Consider the following 21,459-nt stretch of genomic DNA (forward strand, 5'->3'; position numbering starts at 1 on the left):
CCTCAAGGGGCTGACCTTTTCATGGAGAAAGACAGATGATAAAGGAGAAAATAAATAGACAAAAATCATCTTAGAGAATTATGAATGCCATACAGTGGCTCCTCTGAGGAGGTGACATTTGAGCTGAGACCTGAGAAGTTCCAGCCAGGCAGTAGGAGGGGAAAGGGAGCGAGCTTTTGACAAGTGCAAAGATCAGTAAGAAAGCTGGTGGGACTGGAGCCGAGTGAGTGAGGGGACAGACAAGGTTGGGGAGAGAGCAAGGACCCAGATCGTGTAGAGCCTTGTAGGACATTACAAAGAAAATAGATTTTGTTCTAAGTGCAATCAATCATTGGCTCTCTTCTTTCTCACACAGACACACACACACACACACACAGACACACACACACACACACATCAAGCCCATCAGCAAATCCTGTTATCTCTACATTCACAAAACAGATCCAGGATCCACCCGCACAGCCTCCACCTGGCGCCAGCCTCCGTTGTCTCCTGCCTGGACAGCTCCAGGTCTGTTCTCGCCCTGGCAGCCAGAGTGGGCTATCTAAAACATATGGCATCACACCGGCTCAAAACCCTTCAGGGGCTTCTTTCACAATTAGAATAAAATGCAAAGTCCCCACTCTGCCCTCAAGGCCCTACTTGATCCCCAGATTTCTGACCCCATTTCCCTCTTTTCTTCCCTTGGCTGACTTTGCTCCAGCCGCACTGGCCTCCTCCCTGTTCCTGGAACATTTCAGCCACAGGACCTTTGCACTTACTGTTCTCACTGCTTAGAATGTTCCTCCCCCAGACAGCCACATGGCTCCATCCCTCACTTTATTCAGGTTTTTGATTAAATGTCACCTCCTCAGATGCAACCTCAGCTAAAATAGCATCCCCCATAACTCTGTCCTCTTGAATGCTTTTTCTTATCACAGTCTGTCATCATGTAATAGATCTATGCAGTTACTTGACTTATTGGCTGTCTCCACCCACTAGAATATCAGCTGTGTGAGGGCAGGGATTGATGACCTGTCCACTGCTACCTGACAAATAGTAGGTGCTCGATAATTATTTAATGAATAAATAAGTGGATCAACTAGACATTATGCTCCATGTCTCTCCCCACGATCTAGCTCTGAGGCACGCAGCCCACAAGGACAGAGAACAAGGTGGGCTCCGGACTGTGCCCTCCATCCTTGGACAACCTGAAGGGGATGCTGTATTAAGGAAACCTCCCCAGAGAGGGTCTGGAGCTAAAGGCAAAGGGAAAGGCTAACAGGCACAGTCAGTCCTTTCCAGAGTATTTCGGTCCCCAGCCGCGTGCGGGCATGTGCATGTGAGCAGTGCTGGCTCTGGCCTGGGCCTGCAAGCTCACAGTCCAGCGGGATGACAGACCCATCCCCGCACGATGACAGCCAAGAGTGGCAGAAGCCCAAGCAGAGGGGTCAGGGCTGGGATAGGCAGGCACAGGAGCTGCGGGACCCCGGCTATAGGTCAGGGAGGGGCTTTATGGAGGAGACTCCAGGGGAATCCTTTGGAGCCCTGACCCCTTGCCCTCTCCGCACACAGAGCAGCTGTCTGGGGGCCCTGATGCTTGATCTTCCACGTGTTGGGAACAAACCGATCCTGAAGTCCCAGGCTTTGGTCACTTCTCCCAACCCTGGAGCCCGGATCTGGCCGCCAGAGGGCACTGCGGCCCTAGTCTTTGTCCACACTGGCTGTTCTGAATCCTCAGCCCTGGGACAGATACCCTGCTGGCAGTAGGGACACTAGTAGACTCTGGTCCACCCACCCTGGGCCTCAGGCCCTGCCCAGCACCTGGTCACTGGTGTCTGACACTCGACCCCCAATCTCCTGTGGAATCGCTAGGAGACCCTGATCCAGCCCCTTGACGGCTTCATCTGGGCCACATCCCTGTCTTCCCCACAAATCTTCAGAGGGTACAGCCCTCCCCTAAGTCTTCCTTGGGATGTTCAGACATGACCTTCAGAAGTCTCCTGACCAGGTGGGGATAATAAAGACGAAATGAGGTTGGGGGTCGTGCAATACCAGGGCAACAACAATGATGATTAACAATAATAACAACAGGGGTACCTGGGTAGCTCAGTGGGTTAAGCGCCTGCCTTCAGCTCAGATCATGGGATCAAATCCCACATCCGGCTCCTTGCTCAATGGGGAGCCTATGTTTCCCACTCCCTCTGGCCCTTCCCCTGCTCAAGCTCTCTCTCCCTCTCTCAAATAAATAAATTAAATTAATAAAAAAATAAAAGAGGTGCCTGGGTGACTCCGTTGGTTAAGCATCTGCCTTCGGCTTGGGGTCATGATCGCAGGGTTCTGAGATCGATCGAGCCCCAAGTTGGGCTCCCTACTTAGTGCAGAGGGGGGACCCTGCTCCTCCCTCGCCCTCTGCCTCTGCCTGCTGCTCCCCTTGTTTGTGCTCTCCCTCACTCTGTCAAATAAATAACTAAAATCTTTAAATCACTAAAATCATTAAATAAATAAATAAATAAATAAATAAATAAATGATAAGAGCGGTAATACATGCAGTCCCATGGGTTTAGTTCTTCCTATGTGTCAGGACCTGCACTGAGCTTTTCACGGCCTCTACATCACTGCATCACACCCGTCACACAGAAAGAAGAAATGAAATGCAGTTGAAGGGATGGATGTCAAGGCACCTGAGCTGCCCTCTCTTTGCTATGTTTAATTTTTTTGAATTGTTTAATTTTTCCCATACTTCTTGGGGTGCCTGGCTGGCTCAGTCAGTAGAGCATGGCACTCTTGACCTTGGGGTCATGAGTTCGAGCCCACTTTGGACGCAGAGATTACTTAAAAATAAAAATCTTGGGAAGCCTGGGTGGCTCAGCGGTTTAGCGTCGCCTTCAGTCCAGGGTATGATCCTGGGGTCCTGGGATCAAGTCCCACGTCGGGCTCCCTGCATGGAGCCTGCTTCTCCCTCTGCCTGTGTCTCTGCCTCTCTCTCTCTCTCTCTCTCTGTCTCTGTCTATCATAAAGAAATAAATAAAATCTTTAAAAAAAACAAAAAATAAATAAATAAAAATGAGGGGATCCCTGGGTGGCTCAGCGGTTTAGCTCCTGCCTTCAGCCCAGGGTGTGATCCTGGAGTCCCGGGATTGAGTCCCACATTGGGCTCCCTGCATGGAGCCTGTGTCTCTGCCTCTCTCTCTCTCTCTCTCTCTCTGTGTCTGTCATGAATAAATAAATAAAGTCTTTTTTTAAAAATGAATGAATGAATGAATGAATGAATGAATGAATGAATGAATAAGAATCTTGGGGCACCTGGGTGGCTCAGTTGGTTAAGCGACTGGCTTGGGCTCAGGTCATGATCCCAGGATCCTGGGATGGAGCTCTGCATTAGGTTCCCTGCTCAGCAGGGAGTCTGCTTCTCCCTCTCCTACTCCCCCTGCTTGTGTGCTCTCTGTCAATTAAGTAGTCTTTAAAAAAGAGAGAGAGGGCAGCCCGGGTGGCTCAGTGGTTTAGCGCCGCCTTCATGCACGGAGCCTGCTTCTCCCTCTGCCTGTGTCTCTGCCTCTCTCTCTCTCTCTCTGTCACTCATGAATAAATAAATAAAAATCTTTAAAAAATAAAAATAAATAAAAGAGAGAGAGAGAAAGAAGAAGAAGCAAAGAAACATTTGTGACTGAATAAATGGGTTAGTTTCCAGAAGCCTGGGCCACAGTCCACTCCCACCTGCAGTGCATGGGGGCCCTGTTCCCCAGCCCTAGGCTAGCCAGTTCATCCAGTTCACTCACCATGCATTAGCACATACTACATGCCTGCTTGCTGGTCTGTTCTGTTGGTCAATGCCACTGCTACTCCTGCCAGCACTTGGTATCACCCAGCTTTCTAATTTTTGCCTAATCAATAGGTGTTAACTGATGTCTCACTGTTGTTTTATTTTTATTTTTTAAAGTTTTTTTTATTTTTTTTTCTATTTATTTATTTATGATAGGCACAGAGAGAGAGAGAGAGAGAGAGAGAGAGAGAGTCAGAGACACAGGCAGAGGGAGAAGCAGGCTCCATGCACCGGGAGCCCGACGTGGGATTCGATCCCAGGTCTCCAGGATCGCGCCCTGGGCCAAAGGCAGGCGCCAAACCGCTGCGCCACCCAGGGATCCCTGTTGTTTTATTTTTTTTTAAGATTTTTATTTTTAAGTAATCTCTACCCCAACGTGGGGCTCAAATTCACAATACCACTCTACCAACTGAGCCAGCCTGGCAACCCTCTCATTGTTTTGATTTGCTTCTTTCAGATTACTTTTTTTTTTAATTTTATTTATTTATGATAGTCATACAGAGAGAAAGAGAGAGAGGCAGAGACACAGGCAGAGGGAGAAGCAGGCTCCATGCAGGGAGCCTGATGCGGGACTCAATCCTGGGTCTCCAGGATCACACCCCAGGCTGCAGGCGGCGCTAAACCGCTGCACCACCGGGGCTGCCTTGTACTCTTATTTTTTTAAGATTTTATTTTTTTTAATTTTTTTAAAGATTTTATTTATTCATAAGAGACACACAGACAGAGGCAGAGACATAGGCAGAGGGAAAAGCAGAGTCCCAATGCGGGACTCGATCCCAGGACCCCAGGATCATGCCCTGAGCCAAAAGCAGATGCTCAACCACTGAGCCACCCAGGCATCCCTAGATAAGTGTACTCTTAATCCCTTTTTTGAATTAAGGGTCTTAAAATATATTTTATTTATTTGAGAGAGAGAGAGCATGAGCAGGGAGGCAGGGAGAGGGATAAAGGATTCCCCACTGTGTGTGGAGCCTGATTAGGGGCTCAATCCCACTAAGATCACTACCTGAGCTGAAGTCACAAAGTCACACACTTAACCAACTGAGCCACCCAGGCCCCCCAATTAAGTTTTTAATTTTAATTCCAGTATAGTGAACATACAGTGTTATGGTAATTTCGGGAGTACAATCTAGTGATTCGACAATTCTGTACCTTACTGGGTGCTCATCAAGATCCGTGTAAGAGGGGCACCTGGGTGACTCATCAGTTGAGCTCTGCTTTTGGCTCAGGGCATGATCCTGGAGTCCCAGGATCGAGTCCCATGTCAGGCTCCCTGCATGGAGCCTGCTTCTCCCTCTGCCTGTGTTTCTGCCTCTCTCCCTCTCTCTGTGTCTCTCATGAATAAATAAATAAAATCTCTTAAAAAAAAAAAAAAAAAGAGGGAACTCTGGGTGGCGCAGCGGTTTGGCGCCTGCCTTTGGCCCAGGGCGCGATCCTGGAGACCCAGGATCGAATCCCACGTCGGGCTCCCGGTGCATGGAGCCTGCTTCTCCCTCTGCCTGTGTCTCTGCCTCTCTCTCTCTCTCTCTCTCTCTCTCTCTGTGACTATCATAAATAAATAAAAGTTAAAAAAAAAAAAAAAAGAATTCTTCCATCAGCTGAGTGCCTCTCACTTGGGGTCTCCCATTGCACCCAGAGGGCATCTAGGGCTGGGGTCCTCTCTCTCCAGGCTTCTTCACACACGTGTCCGGCCTTTGGTTCTGACTGTCTAGAACACAAAACCCTTCCATGTCTCTGTGTGCTTCCTCACAACACGGCAGCTGCCTTCCAGGAACAAGCATATCCAGAGAACCCAGCTGAAGCCCTTTCTGACCTAGCCTCAGAAGTCACTGTTATGGGGGCACCTGGGTGGCTCAGGCCCTGATCCTGGAACCCCAGGATGGAGCTGTTGGGCTCCCTGCTCACTGAGAGTCTGCTTCTCCCTCTGTCCCTCACCCCACTTGTGCTCTCCATCACTCTCCCTCAAATAAATAAAATCTTAAAAAGTCACTGTTATGAACTGAGTGGTTATGTCCCCTTCCCCCAAGATTCAAATGTTGAAGCCCTAAGCCCCAGGGTGGTGGTGTTTGGAAATAGGGCTTTGGGAGGTAACTGGGCTTAGATGAGGCCTGATAGAACTACTTGTTGTCGTAAGAAGCAATACCAGGGCAGCCCCGGTGGCGCAGCGGTTTAGCGCTGCCTTCAGCCTGGGGTGTGATCCTGGAGACCTGGGATCGAGTCCCATGTTGGGCTTCTGTGTGGAGCCTGCTTCTCCCTCCTGTGTCTCTGCCTCTCTTCTCTCTATGTCTATCATAAATAAATTTTAAAATCTTAAAAAAAAAAAAAAAAAAGAAGAGATACCAGATAGTTTGCTCGCTTTCCCTGTGAAGACACAGCAGGAAGAGAGCCATCTGTGAGCTAGGGAGAGAGTCCTCGCCTGGACCCAACCATGCTGATCTCAGACTTCCCAACCTGTAGAACTGTTAGGAGATGGATTTCTTTTTTTTTTTCCCCCAAGTAATCTCTTCACCCAACCTGGGGCTCAAACTGACAACCTAAGACCAAGAGTCGCACACTCCACAGACTGAGCCAGCCCGGCGCCCCTTTAACTCCATAGTTTCATTCTTTACATTTCGGTCTTTACTTCATCTGGAATCTATCTTTTTTCTGTTTTTTTTTTTTTTCTTTTTAAGATTCTACCTATTTATTTGAGAGACAGAGGTAGCGAGAAAGGATGAGCAGGGAGGAGAGAGAAAAGCAGGCTGCCCACCAAGCAGGGAGCCCAGCACCAGGCTCGATCCCTGGACTCTGGGATTGTGACCCGAGCCCAAGGCAGACAACCAACTGAGCTGCCCAGGCACCCTTGGAGTCTATCTGGGGGAGTGGGGGATGAGGTAAGGATCATCTTTTTTCTCTCCATATACCGAGCCACTTTTCCGAAAGCCACAAAGAACAACCCATCCTTCCCCCACCAATGGCAGTGCCACCTCTCTCATTTTATGTCCCTATACATGCCTGGCTCTGCCTGCGAGTCTGTTCTGTTCCTTTGGTGTATTCATCCGTTCTTGCAACACACTATTTTTATAACTATGGCTTTGCAGTTTGTCTCAATATTTGGTAAAGCAAGACTCCCCCCTTCCTTTTTAATGGTGACTTAGCTATTTGTATACCTTTATTCCTCCACATAAATTTTAGAATTGGTTTATCGAGTACCTCAAAAAAATCTGGAATTTTGATTAAGATAGCTTTAAATTTATTGGCTAATTTCAAGAGAACTGACATGTAGATAATATTGATAACCTATCCAAGGACATGGATGGTTTCATTTTTTTCAGATTACCTTCTGTATGTTTTACTGTTTAAGATTTTATTTATTTATTTGACAGAGGACAAGAGCACAAGCAGAGGGAGCAGCAGGCAGAGGGAGAGGGAGAAGCAGGCTCCCCACTGAGCGGGAAGCTCAACCACTGGGCTTGCTCCTAGGACCTGGGATCATGACCTGAGCCGAAGGCACAAGCTTAACTGACTGAGCCACCCAGGCGTCCCTTATTTTAATTTTTTTAAAAAGATTTTATTTACTTGTTCATGAGAGACAGAGACAGAGAGAAGCAGAGACACAGGCAGAAGGAGAAGCAGGCTCCATGCAGGGAGCTCGACGTGGGACTCCATCCTGGGCCCCCAAGATCACACCCTGGGCCAAAGGTAGGGCTAAACCCCTGAGCCACCAAGGCTGACCTATTTTAATTTTTTAAAAGTAATCTCTATGCCCAACATGGGGCTCGAACTCCCTGAGATCAAGAGTCACATGATCTTCCAACTAAGCCAGTCAGGCACCCCTAACAATTGGTATTTACACTATTGCTGAAATGATATGGATTTTCGGAGAAGCAGGCTCCGTGCAGGGAGCCCGTTGTGGGACTCGATCCCGGGTCTCCAGGATCACGCCCTGGGCTGAAGGCGGTACTACACCGCTCTGCCACCAGGGCTGCCCCAAAGGCCCTAATGTTGATCAGGGCTGGGTGCGTGCTTTACAGCAGCTGCCTCTGGAGTCTGCTCTTCTACTTAAAATCCAGCTGACAGTCCCCGGCCACCGGGGTCACCAACCCCTGGGGTGCAGTTTAAACCGACTCATAGAGCCACGAGGGGGCGTTGAGGCCTCACTTAGCTGCGAGGAGACCTGCTGCTGAGTGGAGAGAACGTGGCTACCAGGGGGCACTGTTTGGGGCAAGTACCTACAGCTGCCCACCCTGTTCCAGATGGTAGGATAGCCATGCTCAAGGCTGGCAAGGAGCTAATATCTGAAAGTCCGGGAGTGTAGATAGACAGGGGCGCCCGGGCTGCACAGTCCGTTGGGGGTCCGACTCTCTGGCTCAGGTGGTGATCTTGGGGTCTGGGATGAATCCCCCTTGGGCTCCACACTCAGCACCAATCTGCTTAAGACACTCTCTCTTCCCCTGCCTCTCCTCCCCTCATAAATAAATAAATCATTTTTAAAAAGATGATGTCAGATTGCAAGAAATTTTACGGAGAAACTAAATCAGGGTGACAGGATAGTGACACAGTGGCTCCTTACGCAAGGGGCTCCGAGATACTTCTCTGAGATTATATTAAAGGAGGATGAGGGAGGCTCGGAGAAGAGTACTCTGGGCAGAGGAGATGGGTCTGTAGTCCTGGAGGGAGTGAGGATGGGAAGGAGAGGTCCGGAGACGTCCAGACGGAGGACAGAAGGGAGACAGAGTAATGCAGAGCGGTGGCAGGTGACAGGGAGGGGTGTGTAGGGGAGGACTTTGGCTTTTGTTCTACGGCCTGGTAAGTCCACGGAGGGGTTGTGGATATGAAAGATCTCCATGACAGGTCCTTATGTGAAAAAGAGCAAAGTTAGGGGTAAAAAAAAAGAGCAAAGTTAGGGCAGTGTCATAATATAATGTTCACCTTAAGAAACAGGGGTTGGGGGCAATAGAATCGAGGTTCCCACTTGTTTGTATGTGCATCGGGAAATCCTAGAACAGGGGCTTCTCCCTCTGCCTCTGCCACACTCCCTGCTTGAGCTCTATCTCTCTGAAATAAAAAAGAAAAATCCTAGAACAATACCAAGAAACTGATTTTTTTTAAACGATGAATTGGAGGAAGAAGAAAGAGGGAACGGGGTGGGTGGAGACAAAGGCGAGTGAGGGAGAGATGTCCTGTGGTTGCCGAGTGGGGAACAGCACCAACCCTGGGAGGCAGGGGGCCTGGTGACTGGGAAAGTGGGGGGGGCGCAGCAATGCAAGGGTGGGCAAGTCGGGTACAAGTGCCCTCCGGGGCTTTGCCACATCAGAGGGCCTGAAAATCAGTGTTCCCAAGGCACAAGTTTGCTGGCCAGGGACGATGGCTTGTAGGAGCCAATGGTCCAGCAACTCCCCGCAAATCCCTACAATGGTAAGATTGATAGCGATGCTTATCACATGCCTGGCACTAGTCTATGATCTGTATATTTAAATCTCGCATCAATGCTAGGGTAGGTACTGTTCTAATTCACAGTTGAATTTCACAGATGTGGAAACTGAAGCACAGAAAGGTTTAGTGACTTATTCAAGTTCACACAACGAGGAAGGGGGACAGATGGCATTTGAATCCGGGCAAGGACCCGAGTCCATGCTCTTATCCACTGTTATGCTCCTTCCCAATGTTTTTGCTGTAGCCTTGTTCTCAGTGAAGTTGTATGGGCCTTTAGATAGGTTATCTCAGGAGCATGAGCAGTCACTAACACTTTAGTATGAAATAGTCACTCACTCACACACACACACACACACACACACACACACACCCGACACTAATGTACAGCCAACACCACTATGGTTTACAAGAGCACTGCAGTGTAGTTCGGTAGTTGGGCTCTGGAGTCATATGCCTGGGATTGGAAGCCTGGTGCCACCTCCCAGCTGTGTGACTTTGGGCAAGTGGTATCACTAAACTGGGCCTCAATTTCCTCATTCATGAAGTCCCCATTTTCCAGATGAGGAAACTGAGCAGCTCAACACATGGTGCACCCAGGACTTTAGAACCTGGGTTTTGAGCACGTATCACAGAATGAGGAACCAAAAACAGGTTCTGCAAGAGGGAAGTTTGGAGTTCCCTAAGCCCAAGGGGATGTTCTGGGAGATGTGTCCAGGTGACTGGATACCAAGAGGGCCGCCTCCATCCTCCACACATCCGTTCCCTATACATTGGGGTGGAGGAAAGGGGACACTGGAAGCCAGAGGTCTGTCTGTGAAGGGGCAGCAAAGCCACCTGCAGGGCTGGACAGGCAAGGGGCTCCTGCATGCTTCTTCTTCTTCAGTGGCATCTTCTCCTCCTGCCAGATTGGAGCTCAGCCCCCCTGGGACAGGTGCCCTGGCTGGGCTGCTGGGTGGTGCGGGGTGAGGATGGGGGCCAGGCCCCCCATGTCAATCAGTAGAGGCAAGATGCGGCGGGGGTGGGGTGAGATGCCCGAGCTGTGGCCCTGCCCCAGTCCCTAGCACGGCACAGCCCCACCCCTCCCCGGACCACAGACAGGCAGCGGACAGCTAGGTTGCTGTTTTCAATTAGCAATAATCGTGCCTCGGATAAACCTCATTGGCTACGATACTGCCACTGTGCAAAGCTCAACTAGGTTGCTGTTAAAATCCTGAAATACTTCCACAGTTAGGGAAGTATAAATAGCTACCACCCACTTCTGATGCCCTGGCCCCTCCCCTGGAACCCTTCAGACCTCCCTGGGGCCCCGGCCAGCCAGCGGCCTCCCATCCTGGCTGGTGGATGGCCCCGCCAGTATGTGCTGTCTTCCCTGGCTTAGCCTCAACATCAATCCCTCCTCCGTCCACAAGGTTTAGAGCCCTCGGATACGGGTACCCATGTCACACAAACCCCTATGCATGCTTCAAAGCCTTGCCTCAACGTCACTTCCTTCAGGAAGCCCTCCTGGTCTGTTCATGGTGTGCCAAGGTGATACTGGGTACCTTTGGTTTTGCGCATCTCCCATGGTGCAAGGACCACGGGCCATCATTACCACGGGAGCCCTGAATGGCACCCACAGGGGCCCTGAGGCTTCCGTTAGGCCAAGGCTGGGGGGGAAGCGAGGACAAGAGGAGTCCTGGGAGGGGAGGGCGGTGCGGGGTCAGCAGGGCCGGTTCTCATGCTCTCTGGCTGCAGACTGATTCTCCATCTGTCGGGCCAGCTGCGGGGCTGGGAGGAGGGAGGGAGGTGGCGGGGTGGGGGGAGCTCGGGGAACTCCATGGTAATCGGGGAGGAGAAAAACAGGCGCACGGTGTTGTAACAGAACCATCACATACAACTTATAAACAAGCCAGGACGGTAGGGAGGGTAGGGGAGAAGGGAGGGCGCCCCGGAGGCAAGGTCAGGGTGGCGCGGTCCGGGCTGGGTCCTGGAGGGGGCCCAGGCTGCGCTCCTCGGAGGGGCTGGGCTGGCGGAGGCCCGGCTGCTTGTGGAGGCTTCGTAGCTTCACCAGCAGCTCCTGGACGAAGTCCTGAGGACAGGGCAGGGGTCCTAAGAACTCGGGAGGTGGGGGGACGGGGGGAGGCCCCCTGCCCAGCCCAGGCCTCAGACCCCGGGCTCTGGCCCCCCACATCACACATCCCATCCTGCATCCCATCCCACATCCCATCCAGCATCCCATCCCGCAGCCCAGGCAGTGAGAGGGCCTGGAGGTAGTTGGGGAGGGGGTGGAAAGGCAGAGACGGTGGGGAAGGGGGGGGACAGATAGAGACACAGAGTCAGACACAGGGAGACACAGGGAGACACAGGGAGAGATCCAGAAGCTGAGACGGAAACAGAGGCACAGAGACAGAAACAGAGACAGCTGCAGAGGGAGAGACAAAAAGGACAGAGAAAGGAACAGCCATAGAGAGACATCAAGATGTTTCTCAGGCCAAGAGAGCACCACGAGGGTCCCCAGGGACAGAGGCCTTCGCTCTGGGGCAGACAGACACAGGGTGACGTTTGTCCCTCAGGCAGCCCAGAGCTGGTTGGAGAAACATGAATATTTTTCCCTTTTAAAGCAGGGAAGGAAGTGGGAGGGGCTGGGTGGCTGGGCTTCAGGGCCTGGAGGGATGGGGGCTGGGGGGCAGAGGTGCGGAAGGGAATCCCAGGGCGGCGGTAGGGGAGGGAGCCCCGGGGGGACAGAGCCCCGGGACAGGCTCAGCCCCAGGACTGGCAGCCCGAAGGGGAGGACCAAGGACCGCAAGGGAGCGGCAGACACCGGACACAGATGGGGCGCGTCTCAGCAGGGAGGAGAGGACGGGCCCCAGTGGCAGATGGGGAGAGAGGAGCCAGGGTGACAAGACAAAGACACAACTGGAGCAAAGGGCAGAGAGACCCAGAGGGCTCCCCCCAGACTTCCCTCTGCCGCCCCCGTGGCCAGACAGCTTCTCCCCTCCTCCCCGGGGACCCCCTTCTCAGGACCAGGATGCAGGGAGGGAACTCTCACCTCTGTGGGGTTGCCGCAGGATGTCAGGAGTCCCTAAACACCCCGCCCCCGCAACAAAAAAAGAAAAGAAAATAGTAAATAACTAGCACCTAGGCCCCTCGGGCCCCTTCTCTTTCCCAACAAAGCCCCAAGGCAACAAGACAAGAGGAAGTCAGATTCCAGGGTGGACTTCCCGTCATTCATCATTCAAAGTGCCAGGGAAGAAATGGCCCGAGGGTCTTAGATAGCAACCCGGGCAGGATTGAGGCAAGAAACTCAGCCACCAGGATCAGCTGGAAATCCAGAGAGGGCCAAAAGGTCACTCAGCATTTCCTGCCTCTTGGAGAGCACAGGTCCTAATTGCAAGGCCTTGGCAGTCGGCCTGCCCGGCGAGCTGTGGCCCTGTGACCCTGGACGAGTGATGAAATCATTTTCCCCATCTGGAAGGTGGAGAGTAAACCCTTCATGGTAAATCCTTCATAGTGTTTGTGAGGATTAAATGAGTTAAGTGGAAAGCAATTAAAACGGTGCCGGGCACATAGTAAGTGCTCAATAAACACGCAGGCTGTTGTGATCTTTAGGAAGGAGAGGGGCAGCTTTCCCTTCAGCCTACCTGGATTTTCCGGCTTCTGTCCTCTTCATTCTCTAATTCCAACAATTCATCAATGTTGACCTCATCAGGCATGTCTGCCTCCTAAGGCCGGGAGGGAGGGAGGGTGGTCAGAGTCCCTTGCCCGACCCTCCCTAGCCTTTGTCCAGGCCTCTGGAGAAGCCCCACCAGCCCCAGGGCCCAGCTGGCGGGTTCTGGAGCAACAATGTGGCAGTCAGGGACAGCACCGCCAAGGCGGGACATCTGGGTGGTGGGGGGAGGGGTGACAGATGGGTTGACAGTGGCCCAGGGGCCTGCACCAGCTCAGATGCCCAGGCCCCAGAGCCCTGAGAGCCTTGGGGCTGGCACAGGTCTCTCTCCTTGGCCCCAGTTCCCATAGAGGGAAACAGGCCTGGTCGAGTCTTGGAATGTCAGATTCTGGGATTCAGAAGAGGGGCTGGCTCTGCCCTTTCAAGGCAAAGTCTCAGCACTAGGTGTGGGGGAGGGGAGCAGGCGGGCCAGAGCCTGCTGGGGGAGGCCCCTTGCCTAGGGGACCGAAAGAGGGGGTAGGGCTCAGGCCAGCCCCCAGGGCCAAGAGTGCAGGCCGGTCAGTCCAGAGGGATGACCACCAACAGCCCCCAGAGTGGGCGGGTGGGATGAGCCACGAGCCCAATGTTGGGCAGCCCAGGGGGGGCTTCCTAGTACAGCCTCTTGGGGCAAGAAGCCACACGCCACACGCAGGCTGGCTCGCTATCCCTGCGGGGGGGCGGGGGGGGACAGAACCCAGCTGTCAAAGCAAGAGATCCCTGAGGCTAGAGTTTCTCCTTCCCCACCCAAAGTCCTTCTGACTTCACTGTGGGCCTCAGGGCTGGGTGGTACCGGGTTCGTGTGTGAAGGGGGTTCAGCAGTCTACAAATGTGTCACACGCCTGTGTGAGTGAGCCAGAGCCCGATGCCAGGGGGCCGGGACTGGCAGAGGCATGGGGTACCTTGGGCGCCGTCGTTGGTGTGGACTGTGGTCCTAGGACCTCGAGGTGTGTGGCTCTGGCTCTGCTGTGTTTGTCTCCCTGTCATGTGTCCTGGGAGCTGTAATGCCCACCGTCTGGAGGATGACCTTAGGGGATGCCACCTACCAAGGGCAGCTGGACTTCTCTATCCACCTATAGGAGCCTCGGGTGTGCCTGAGAACAGTGGGACCCTGTGTCACTGTGAGGGACCATGGTTTCCGTCACCCTTGAGCTGTGCCGAGGAGCATTTGTACATCCAGTCTGGGTACTGACACAACCACCAGGTCCCCGTAATTGTGTTTTGTGTGTGGCACGGTGTGACTGCTAGCAGAGACTCAAGTGAAAGGTGTGAAATGTCTGTCCGTAGCCTACGCGTCCACATGAGGCTGCCGCTTGTGTCCCGTGTGCCCACGGAGGGCTGTAGTTTCTGCCGTGGTGGGTCTGTTTGTACCTACAGCTCATGGGGTCTTCTGTCTGGGTGTGTTTTTAATTCTTTTGTGTGTGTGTGTCTGTGAGTGGCCGTAGCATCTGTCACTGTGTCTGCATGTGGCTCTTGCTTTTAGGAGGCAATGGATGGCTGTTCCTGGAATCCTCTGGTGTCGCAGGGTAGCGGCTGTAGCTTGTACCCTCCGCTCCCCCGCGGGCTACCAGTAGCTGTAACTGGAGTCCTTCTGCGTGGGTGTAGTTGGCGGGGGCGTCTGCACGAGGCTGTGCCTCGCTATTGTGTCTGTGGGTGTGTGTGGCTGCAGCACAGCACGTGTGATCCGTAGGTGACCACAGCTTGTGTCCCCGGGAGTCTGCGGAGCGGCTGCTCCTGCCGCTGGGTCTGTTGGCGGCCCTAACTTGTCCCTGTGCACGGCTGGGAGTCCCGTTCCTTCCTTTGCTGTGCGTCTGCCTCTCGGTATCCTGCCGGTCACTCCAGCCTATCTATGTCTGGCTTTAGGACATCCCCCTCCCCCAGCCTTTCTCCAGATATAGCCGCCCTGGCTCCCCAACTTTGCCTCCTCGCCCCCCACATGCTCAACCTCCGGCCTTCCCCGGGTGCTTGTGCGCATCCCTGGACACCCAAGTGTGTGTCCGCGTCCACGAGCAGAGGCCCGCGAGCCCCGAGAATGCCTGGTCCCCGGCCGTGCGCTCTCCTGTGGGACCGCGGCGGGCACAAGCCACCAGAGACCCCGAGGGTGTAAGGGGTCCGGACCCGGGGTCCGCGGGCGCGGGAGCCCCGCGCCCCGCCTTGGCCCGCGCCCCCTCCCCGCTCACCCTGCCGCGGTACAGCTCCTCCAAGCGCCCGTCGATCCACTTCTCCACGTCCAGCCGCCGCTGCAGCTCCCGCCGATCATACTTGACGGTGACACGCGCGTGTCGTTTCTGCAGCCCCCCGGGGCTGCCCCCCGGCCCGCGAGCCCGCGACGGAGACTGCAGCTTGCTCAGCACCCGCTTGCCCAGCCGCTGAGCTGCCATCGCCGTCCGGGCCCGGCCCCGCGCTGTGCGCCTTCTCCCTGCGCGCAGGGGGCCTCTTACGGGCCGGGGCGGGGCCGGCCGGGGGCGGGGGCTCCGCTCGCTCGCGGGCCAGCTCCGCCCCAGCCGCCCGGGCCTCAGTTTCCCCGGCTGCAGCGCAGGGACTGGTCGCTGCACCGCGGGAAGCCCGCGGCGGTGCACCGTGCAGGTATGCGCGCGGCCGCGGAGTCCCAGGCCCGGGCCACGCGGCTGGGGCTCCCCGGGCCTGGATCCCGGGGGGCGGGGTCCCGGGACGGGCTCTCGGGGACCGCGCCTGTCTGCGCCCCCTGGCGGCTGCAAGGGACCGTGCGGGAGCCCCCGCGCCGCCTTTCCCTGCCGGGGAAGATCCCGCCCGCCCGAGTCCTCACGGCACAGCATCTGTTCGTTCTTTCATTTTTTCACGCACCCGTGCAGCCTTTCGTTCCCTTATTTACTCACTCCACTCAACAAATATGTATTTACTCGATGTCATGACATCTGTTAGCCTCTCTCTCTCCCTATCAGGCTCCTCAAGCAGGAGAGCATCCAGAGGGTCCTCTCTCCCTGTGGTTACTACCAGGCCCCTCCTCCCCACTCCCTTCAGCGTGGGTTTCTTTGTTTGTTTGCTTGTTTAAAGATTTTATTTATTTATTCATGAGAGACACAGAGAGAGAGGCTGAGACACAGGCAGAGGGAGAAGCAGGCTCCCTGCAAGAGTCCGATGTGGGACTGGATCCCAGGACCACGGGATCAGGCCCTGAATCAAAGGCAGACGCTCAACCGCTGAGCCACCCAGGCGTCCCCGCCATGGGTTTCTTAGTGACCTGTGCAGAGGGAGACAGCACCTGCTCCCTTCAGTCCTTTCAGCTTTCTGAAAATCTCAATGACATGATAGAGAGATAGAAAGATAAAGATAGATAGATGATAGATAGACGGACACCAGGCACTGTTCTAGGCACTAGAGATAGAGCAGTGAACAGACAAGCCCAGTTCAGGGAATTGACATTCTCGTGATGGAGGCAGTCAATAAACACAACAACCATTATTATACAGTTTATTAGAATATAAGTCTATGAAAAAAAAATATAAGTCTATGGAGAAATTTGAAGCAGAAAGGAGAAATGAAGTGAAGGAGGGGTTGCAGTTTTAGCAAGGGTGATCACAGAAGTTCCTTACTTCATCAGTCTTCCTTCTTCTAATTACAAGCAGAAAGAATGATACTTTAAAACTTAAAGTTAAAAAAATAAATAAATAAATAAATAAATAAAATAAAATAAAACTTAAAGTTGAGGGGTACCTACGTGGCTCCGTTTGTTGAGCATCTGCCTTCAGCTCAGGTCATGGTCCCAAAGTCCTGGGATCGAGCCCAGCATCTGGCTCTCTGCTCAGCAGGGAGTCTGCTTCTCCCTCTCCCTCTGCTGCTCCTCCCACTCATATTCTCTTGCTCGCTCACTCTATCTCTCAAATAAATAAATAAAATCTTTAAAAATATCCAAACACTTAAATTTGGCCATAGCCCAACCCTGCTTAAAACCATCCATAAGTAGGCAATGGTTTCTTAGATATGACACCAAAAGCAGAAGCAACAAGAGAAAAAATAGACAAATCGGACTTCATCAAAATTAGTAAGTTTTGGGACGCCTGGGTGGCTCAGCAGTTTAGCGCCTGCCTTCAGCTCAGGATGTGATCCTGGAGTCCTGGGATCGAGTCGCACATCAGGCTCCCTGCATGGAGCCTGCTTCTCCCTCTGCCTGTGTCTCTGCCTCTCTCTGTCTCTGTGTCTCTCATGAATAAATAAATAAAACCTTTAAAAAATTAATAAGTTTTGTGTTTCAGAGGCACCCGGCTGGCTCAGTCAGTGGAGCTTGCAACTCTTGATTTCAGGGTTGTGAGTTTGAGCCCCATATTGGGCATAGAGCTTACTTAAAAAAAAAAATTTTTTTTTGTTTTTCAAAGGATGTCATCAAGAAAGTGAAGAAAGGGCCCACAGAATGGGGAAAGAATTTTGAAACAGGGGGGCTTGGGTGACCTAGTCCATTAAGCGTCTGCCCCAGCTCAGGCCATGATCCCAGGACCTTGGGATGGAGCCTAGCCTTAGGCTGCTTGTTGAGTGGGGTGCCTGCTTCTCCTTCTCCCTCTGCCTATCGCTCCCCCTGCTTGTGCTCTCTCTGTCAAATAAATAAATAAAATATTTAAAAACAACCTGCAAATCATATATTTTTTAAAGATTTTATTTATTTACTCATGAGAAACACAGAGAGAGGTAGAATGTACACAGGCAGAGGGAGAAGCAGGCTCCAAGCAGGGAGCCCCACATGGGACTCCATCCCCGGTCTCCAGGATCACACCCGGGGTCAAAGGCAGGCGCCAAACCACTGAGCAACCCGGGCTGCCCAGCAAATCATGTATTTGATAAGATATTTGGGGGGGGGTAGATTTTATATTTATTTATTTATTTATTTATTTTAAATATTCTATTTATTTATTCATGAGAGACACACACAGAGAGAGAGAGGCAGAGACACAGGCAGAGGGAGAAGCAGGTTCCACACAGGGAGCCCAATGCGGGACTCGATTCCGGGACCCCAGGACCACGCACCGGGCCAAAGGCAGACGCTAAACCGCTGAGCCAGCCAGGGATCCCCTATTTATTTATTTATTTTAGAGAGAGAGCAAGAGAGCCTGGGGTGGGTGGAGGAGCAGAGAGAGAGAAGCAGAGAATTCTAGGCAGACTCTGCATTGAATGCTGAGCCCCACGCAGGTCAATCCCAGGACCCAAAGACCACGACCAGAGCCAAAACCAAGGGTCGGGCACCCAACTGACCAAGTCACCGAGGTACCCCTAATAAGGTACTTGTACCTAAAACAAAGAAGCGGTGGAACTCAATAATAATAAGACAAAGAGGGATCCCTGGGTGGCGCAGCGGTTTGGCGCCTGCCTTCGGCCCAGGGCGTGATCCTGGAGACCCAGGATCGAATGCCTGCTTCTGCCTCTGCCTATGTCTCTGCCTCTCTCTCTCTCCCTCTGTGTGTGACTATCATAAATAAATAAAAATTAAAAAAAAAATAAGACAAAGAACCTAATGAAAAAATGGACAAAGGGGGCAGCCCGGGTGACTCAGCGGTTTAGCGCCCCCTTCAGCCCAGGGTGTGATCCCGGAGACCCCGGGTTGAGTCCCACATCAGGCTGCCTGCATGGAGCCTGCTTCTCCCTCTGCCTGTGTCTCTGCCTCTCTCTCTCTCTGTGTCTCTCATGAATAAATAAATAAAATCTTAAAAAAAAAAATGGACAAAGCATCTGAATAGACATTTCTCTAAAAAAGATATACAAAGGCCAAGAAACATATGAAAAAAATGTTCAACATGTTATCAGGAAAATGCAAATTCAAACCAAAAGGAGATACCACTTCACACCCAGGAGGATGCCTATAATTTCTTATATTTCTTTTTTTATTATTTATTTTTTGTAGTAACCTCTGCACCTAATGTGGGGCTTGAACTCATGATACCCCAGATCAAGAGTCACAGCCAGGTGCCCCAGATGGCTGTAATTTCATTTATTTATTTATTTATTTATTTATTTATTTATTTATTTATTTATGATTTTATTTATTTACTCATGAGAAACAGAGAGACAGAGAGGCAGAGACACAGACGGACGGAGAAGCAGGCTCCATGCAGGGAGCCCGACGTGGGACTCGATCCTGGGACTCCAGGATCAGGCCCTGGGCCGAAGGCAGCGCTAAACCTCCGAGCCACCTGGGCTGCCCTGTAATTTCCTTTATTTTTTATTTATTTATTTTTTGTTTTTGTTTTTTTTTTTTTTTTTTTTTTGTAATTTCCTTTAAATGGAAAATACCAAGTGTTGGCAAGACGGTGGAGAAATCAGAACTTTCATACATTGATGTTAGGAATGTAAAATGGTGCAGCCACTTTGGAAAACAATGTGGCAGTTCCTCAAAAGGTTAAACTTAGAGTTACCATATGACTCAGCAGTTCTACTCCTAGGAATATACCAGAGAACTGAAAACTTATGTTCACACAAAACCTTGTACATGGATGTTCATAACAGCATTGTTCATAAGAGTCAAAAGGTGGAAACAACATGGCACATCAACTGATGAATAAAATGTGGTGCATCCACACAATGGACTGTTATTTGGCAATGAAAAGAAAAATACTGACATATACATGCTACCCCATAGATGAACATGCTAAGTGAGGGAGGCCAGACTCAAAAGGCTGCACGTTCCACTTATATGGAATGCCATAAATGGAAAATAGATTAGTGGTTGCCTGGGGCTGAGAGAATGGGGGGAAAGGGGAGTGACTGCTGACCAGTACCGGGGTTTCTTTTGAGGATGATGTAATCTTCTAAATTGTAGCATGATGGTTGCATAACTTCAGTAATATACTAAAATCCAAAAACCAAACAAACAAAACCCCAACTAAAAACCACTGAATTGTACATTTAATTTAATTAATTTATTTATTAAAAATATTTTATTTATTTATTCATGAGAGACACAGAGAGAGAGGCAGAGACATCCGCAGAGGGAGAAGCAGGCTCCCTGTGGAGGGCCTGATGTGGGACTTGATCCAGGATCCCAGGATTCAGACCTGAGCCAAAGGCAGACGCTCAACCACTGAGCCACCCAGGTGCCCCTGTAATGTACATTTGACTTTACTTTGAATTGTACATTTTAAAAGGGCAAATCGTATGGTATGTGGCTTATATCTCAATAAAGCTGTTATATTAACAACAACACTGCCCATAGCTCCCCATTGTCCTGGGGCATTCAAAGCTCTGCCAAGCCTGTGATGTTCTCTGATTGGCTGGGGGGGGGGGGACCCAAAAGTGAGGCTACAATCAGATGGGGTGGGAGGCTGGTGGTCTAGGCAGTGAAAGAATTCACCTGAGGCAGAACAAAGGAAATAGAAGTTTATTGACTACACCAAAAGGGAGTTGGTGAGCAGGGCAACAGAGAAGAGCCAAAGGAGCAGGGGTGGGGGCTATATTTTAAAGCCAGAAGTGAAAAGGAAGGGCACCCCGGTGGCTCAGCGGTTTGGCACCGCCTTCAGCCCCGGGGGGCGTGATCCTGGAGACCCTGGATAGAGTCCCAGGTCAGGTTCCCTGCATGGAGCCTGCTTCTCCCTCTGCCTGTGTCTCTGCCTCTCTCTCTCTCTCTCTCTCTCTAGCTTTCTCATGAATAAATAAACGAAATCTTAAAAAAAAAAAAAAAAACTGAAGAGGAATTGGGACCCATGGAATTCCCCCTTCTTGAGTATCTGTGCCTGGTTGTACACAGCTCATTGGTCAGTTAGGGCCTGTGGATATTTTGAGGTGGGCCACCTGCTGTCTATATTCAGCCAGGGTCTTTCTGTGGGCCCTTTTGTCTGAATCTAGTTTCCATTGTTCACGCCTGTTGTCTCAAAGTAGCCTCTACAAAGCATGCTCCCATCTCAGCACCTTTGCCCTAATAGTTCTGTCAGGGAAGCTCTTCCTGAGGTTGATAATAGCAGGACTCTTTCCTTTATCTCCCTCACATGTTCACCTGAGCTGTGAGATCTTGCCTGAACATCCTGTCTCATATTGTGACTCCCATGCCTCTTACCTGGCTTGATGTTTTATCTGTAACATTGCCTTTCAACATTGTATATAATTTACTCACTTTATCATCTGTTTACCAACTAGTGATGTGCCAAAGGGCAATACAAGTGGTCTCCGGGAATCCAGGCAAAAGGGGTGTACACTGTCTGTAGAGAATTTATATTATTAAAAAAAAAAAAAGAATTTCTATTCTTTCTTTCTTTTTTTTTTTTTTAATTTTATTTATTTATTCATGAGAGACACAGAGAGGGAGAAGCAGGCTCCATGTAGGGAGCCTGACTTGGGTCTCAATCCCAGGTCTCCAGGATCACGGCCTGGCCAAAGGCAGGTGCTAAACCGCTGAGTCACTCAGGCTGCCCTATTTATCTATTTCTTAAAAAGATTTTATTTATTTATTCATGAGAGACACACAGAGATAGGCAGAGACATAAGCAAAGGGAGAAGCAGGCTTTCCACAGGAAGCCCAGTGAGGGACTCAATCCTAGGACCCCAGGATCACGACCTGAGCCAAAGGCACATGCTCAACCACTGAATCACCCAGGTGCTCCTGTCT

The 21,459-nt window shown here is 51.4% G+C and overlaps 1 protein-coding gene and 1 pseudogene across 1 annotated transcript; both read right to left on the reverse strand.

Moving 5' to 3' along the window:
- Positions 1 to 7,011: 7,011 nt before the first annotated feature.
- PPP1R14A (protein phosphatase 1 regulatory inhibitor subunit 14A) lies at positions 7,012 to 15,721 on the reverse strand. The gene is made up of 4 exons (XM_026010127.2): positions 15,080 to 15,721; positions 12,838 to 12,918; positions 12,246 to 12,278; positions 7,012 to 11,285 (listed from the first exon to the last, which is right to left on the reverse strand). Exons 1-4 carry the CDS (start codon positions 15,692 to 15,694, stop codon positions 11,157 to 11,159), a joined length of 858 nt encoding a protein of 285 aa, XP_025865912.2. The 5' UTR covers positions 15,695 to 15,721; the 3' UTR covers positions 7,012 to 11,156.
- On the reverse strand, positions 10,325 to 10,405 carry LOC112928583 (U4 spliceosomal RNA; annotated as a pseudogene).
- Positions 15,722 to 21,459: the final 5,738 nt, after the last annotated feature.

Source organism: Vulpes vulpes, chromosome 1 (assembly GCF_048418805.1).
Source record: "Vulpes vulpes isolate BD-2025 chromosome 1, VulVul3, whole genome shotgun sequence".
NCBI lineage: Eukaryota > Metazoa > Chordata > Mammalia > Carnivora > Canidae > Vulpes > Vulpes vulpes.

Coding starts and splice junctions, on each gene's coding strand:
- PPP1R14A (XM_026010127.2), bottom strand. CDS start 15,694: ATGCTGTGCCGTGAGGACTCGGGCGGGCGGGATCTTCCCCGGCAGGGA. Junction 12,279..12,837: donor ACAGAAGCCGGAAAATCCAG/GTAGGCTGAAGG, acceptor CGGGGTGTTTAG/GGACTCCTGACATCCTGCGG. Junction 11,286..12,245: donor CCTGCGGCAACCCCACAGAG/GTGAGAGTTCCC, acceptor CCCTGTCCTCAG/GACTTCGTCCAGGAGCTGCT.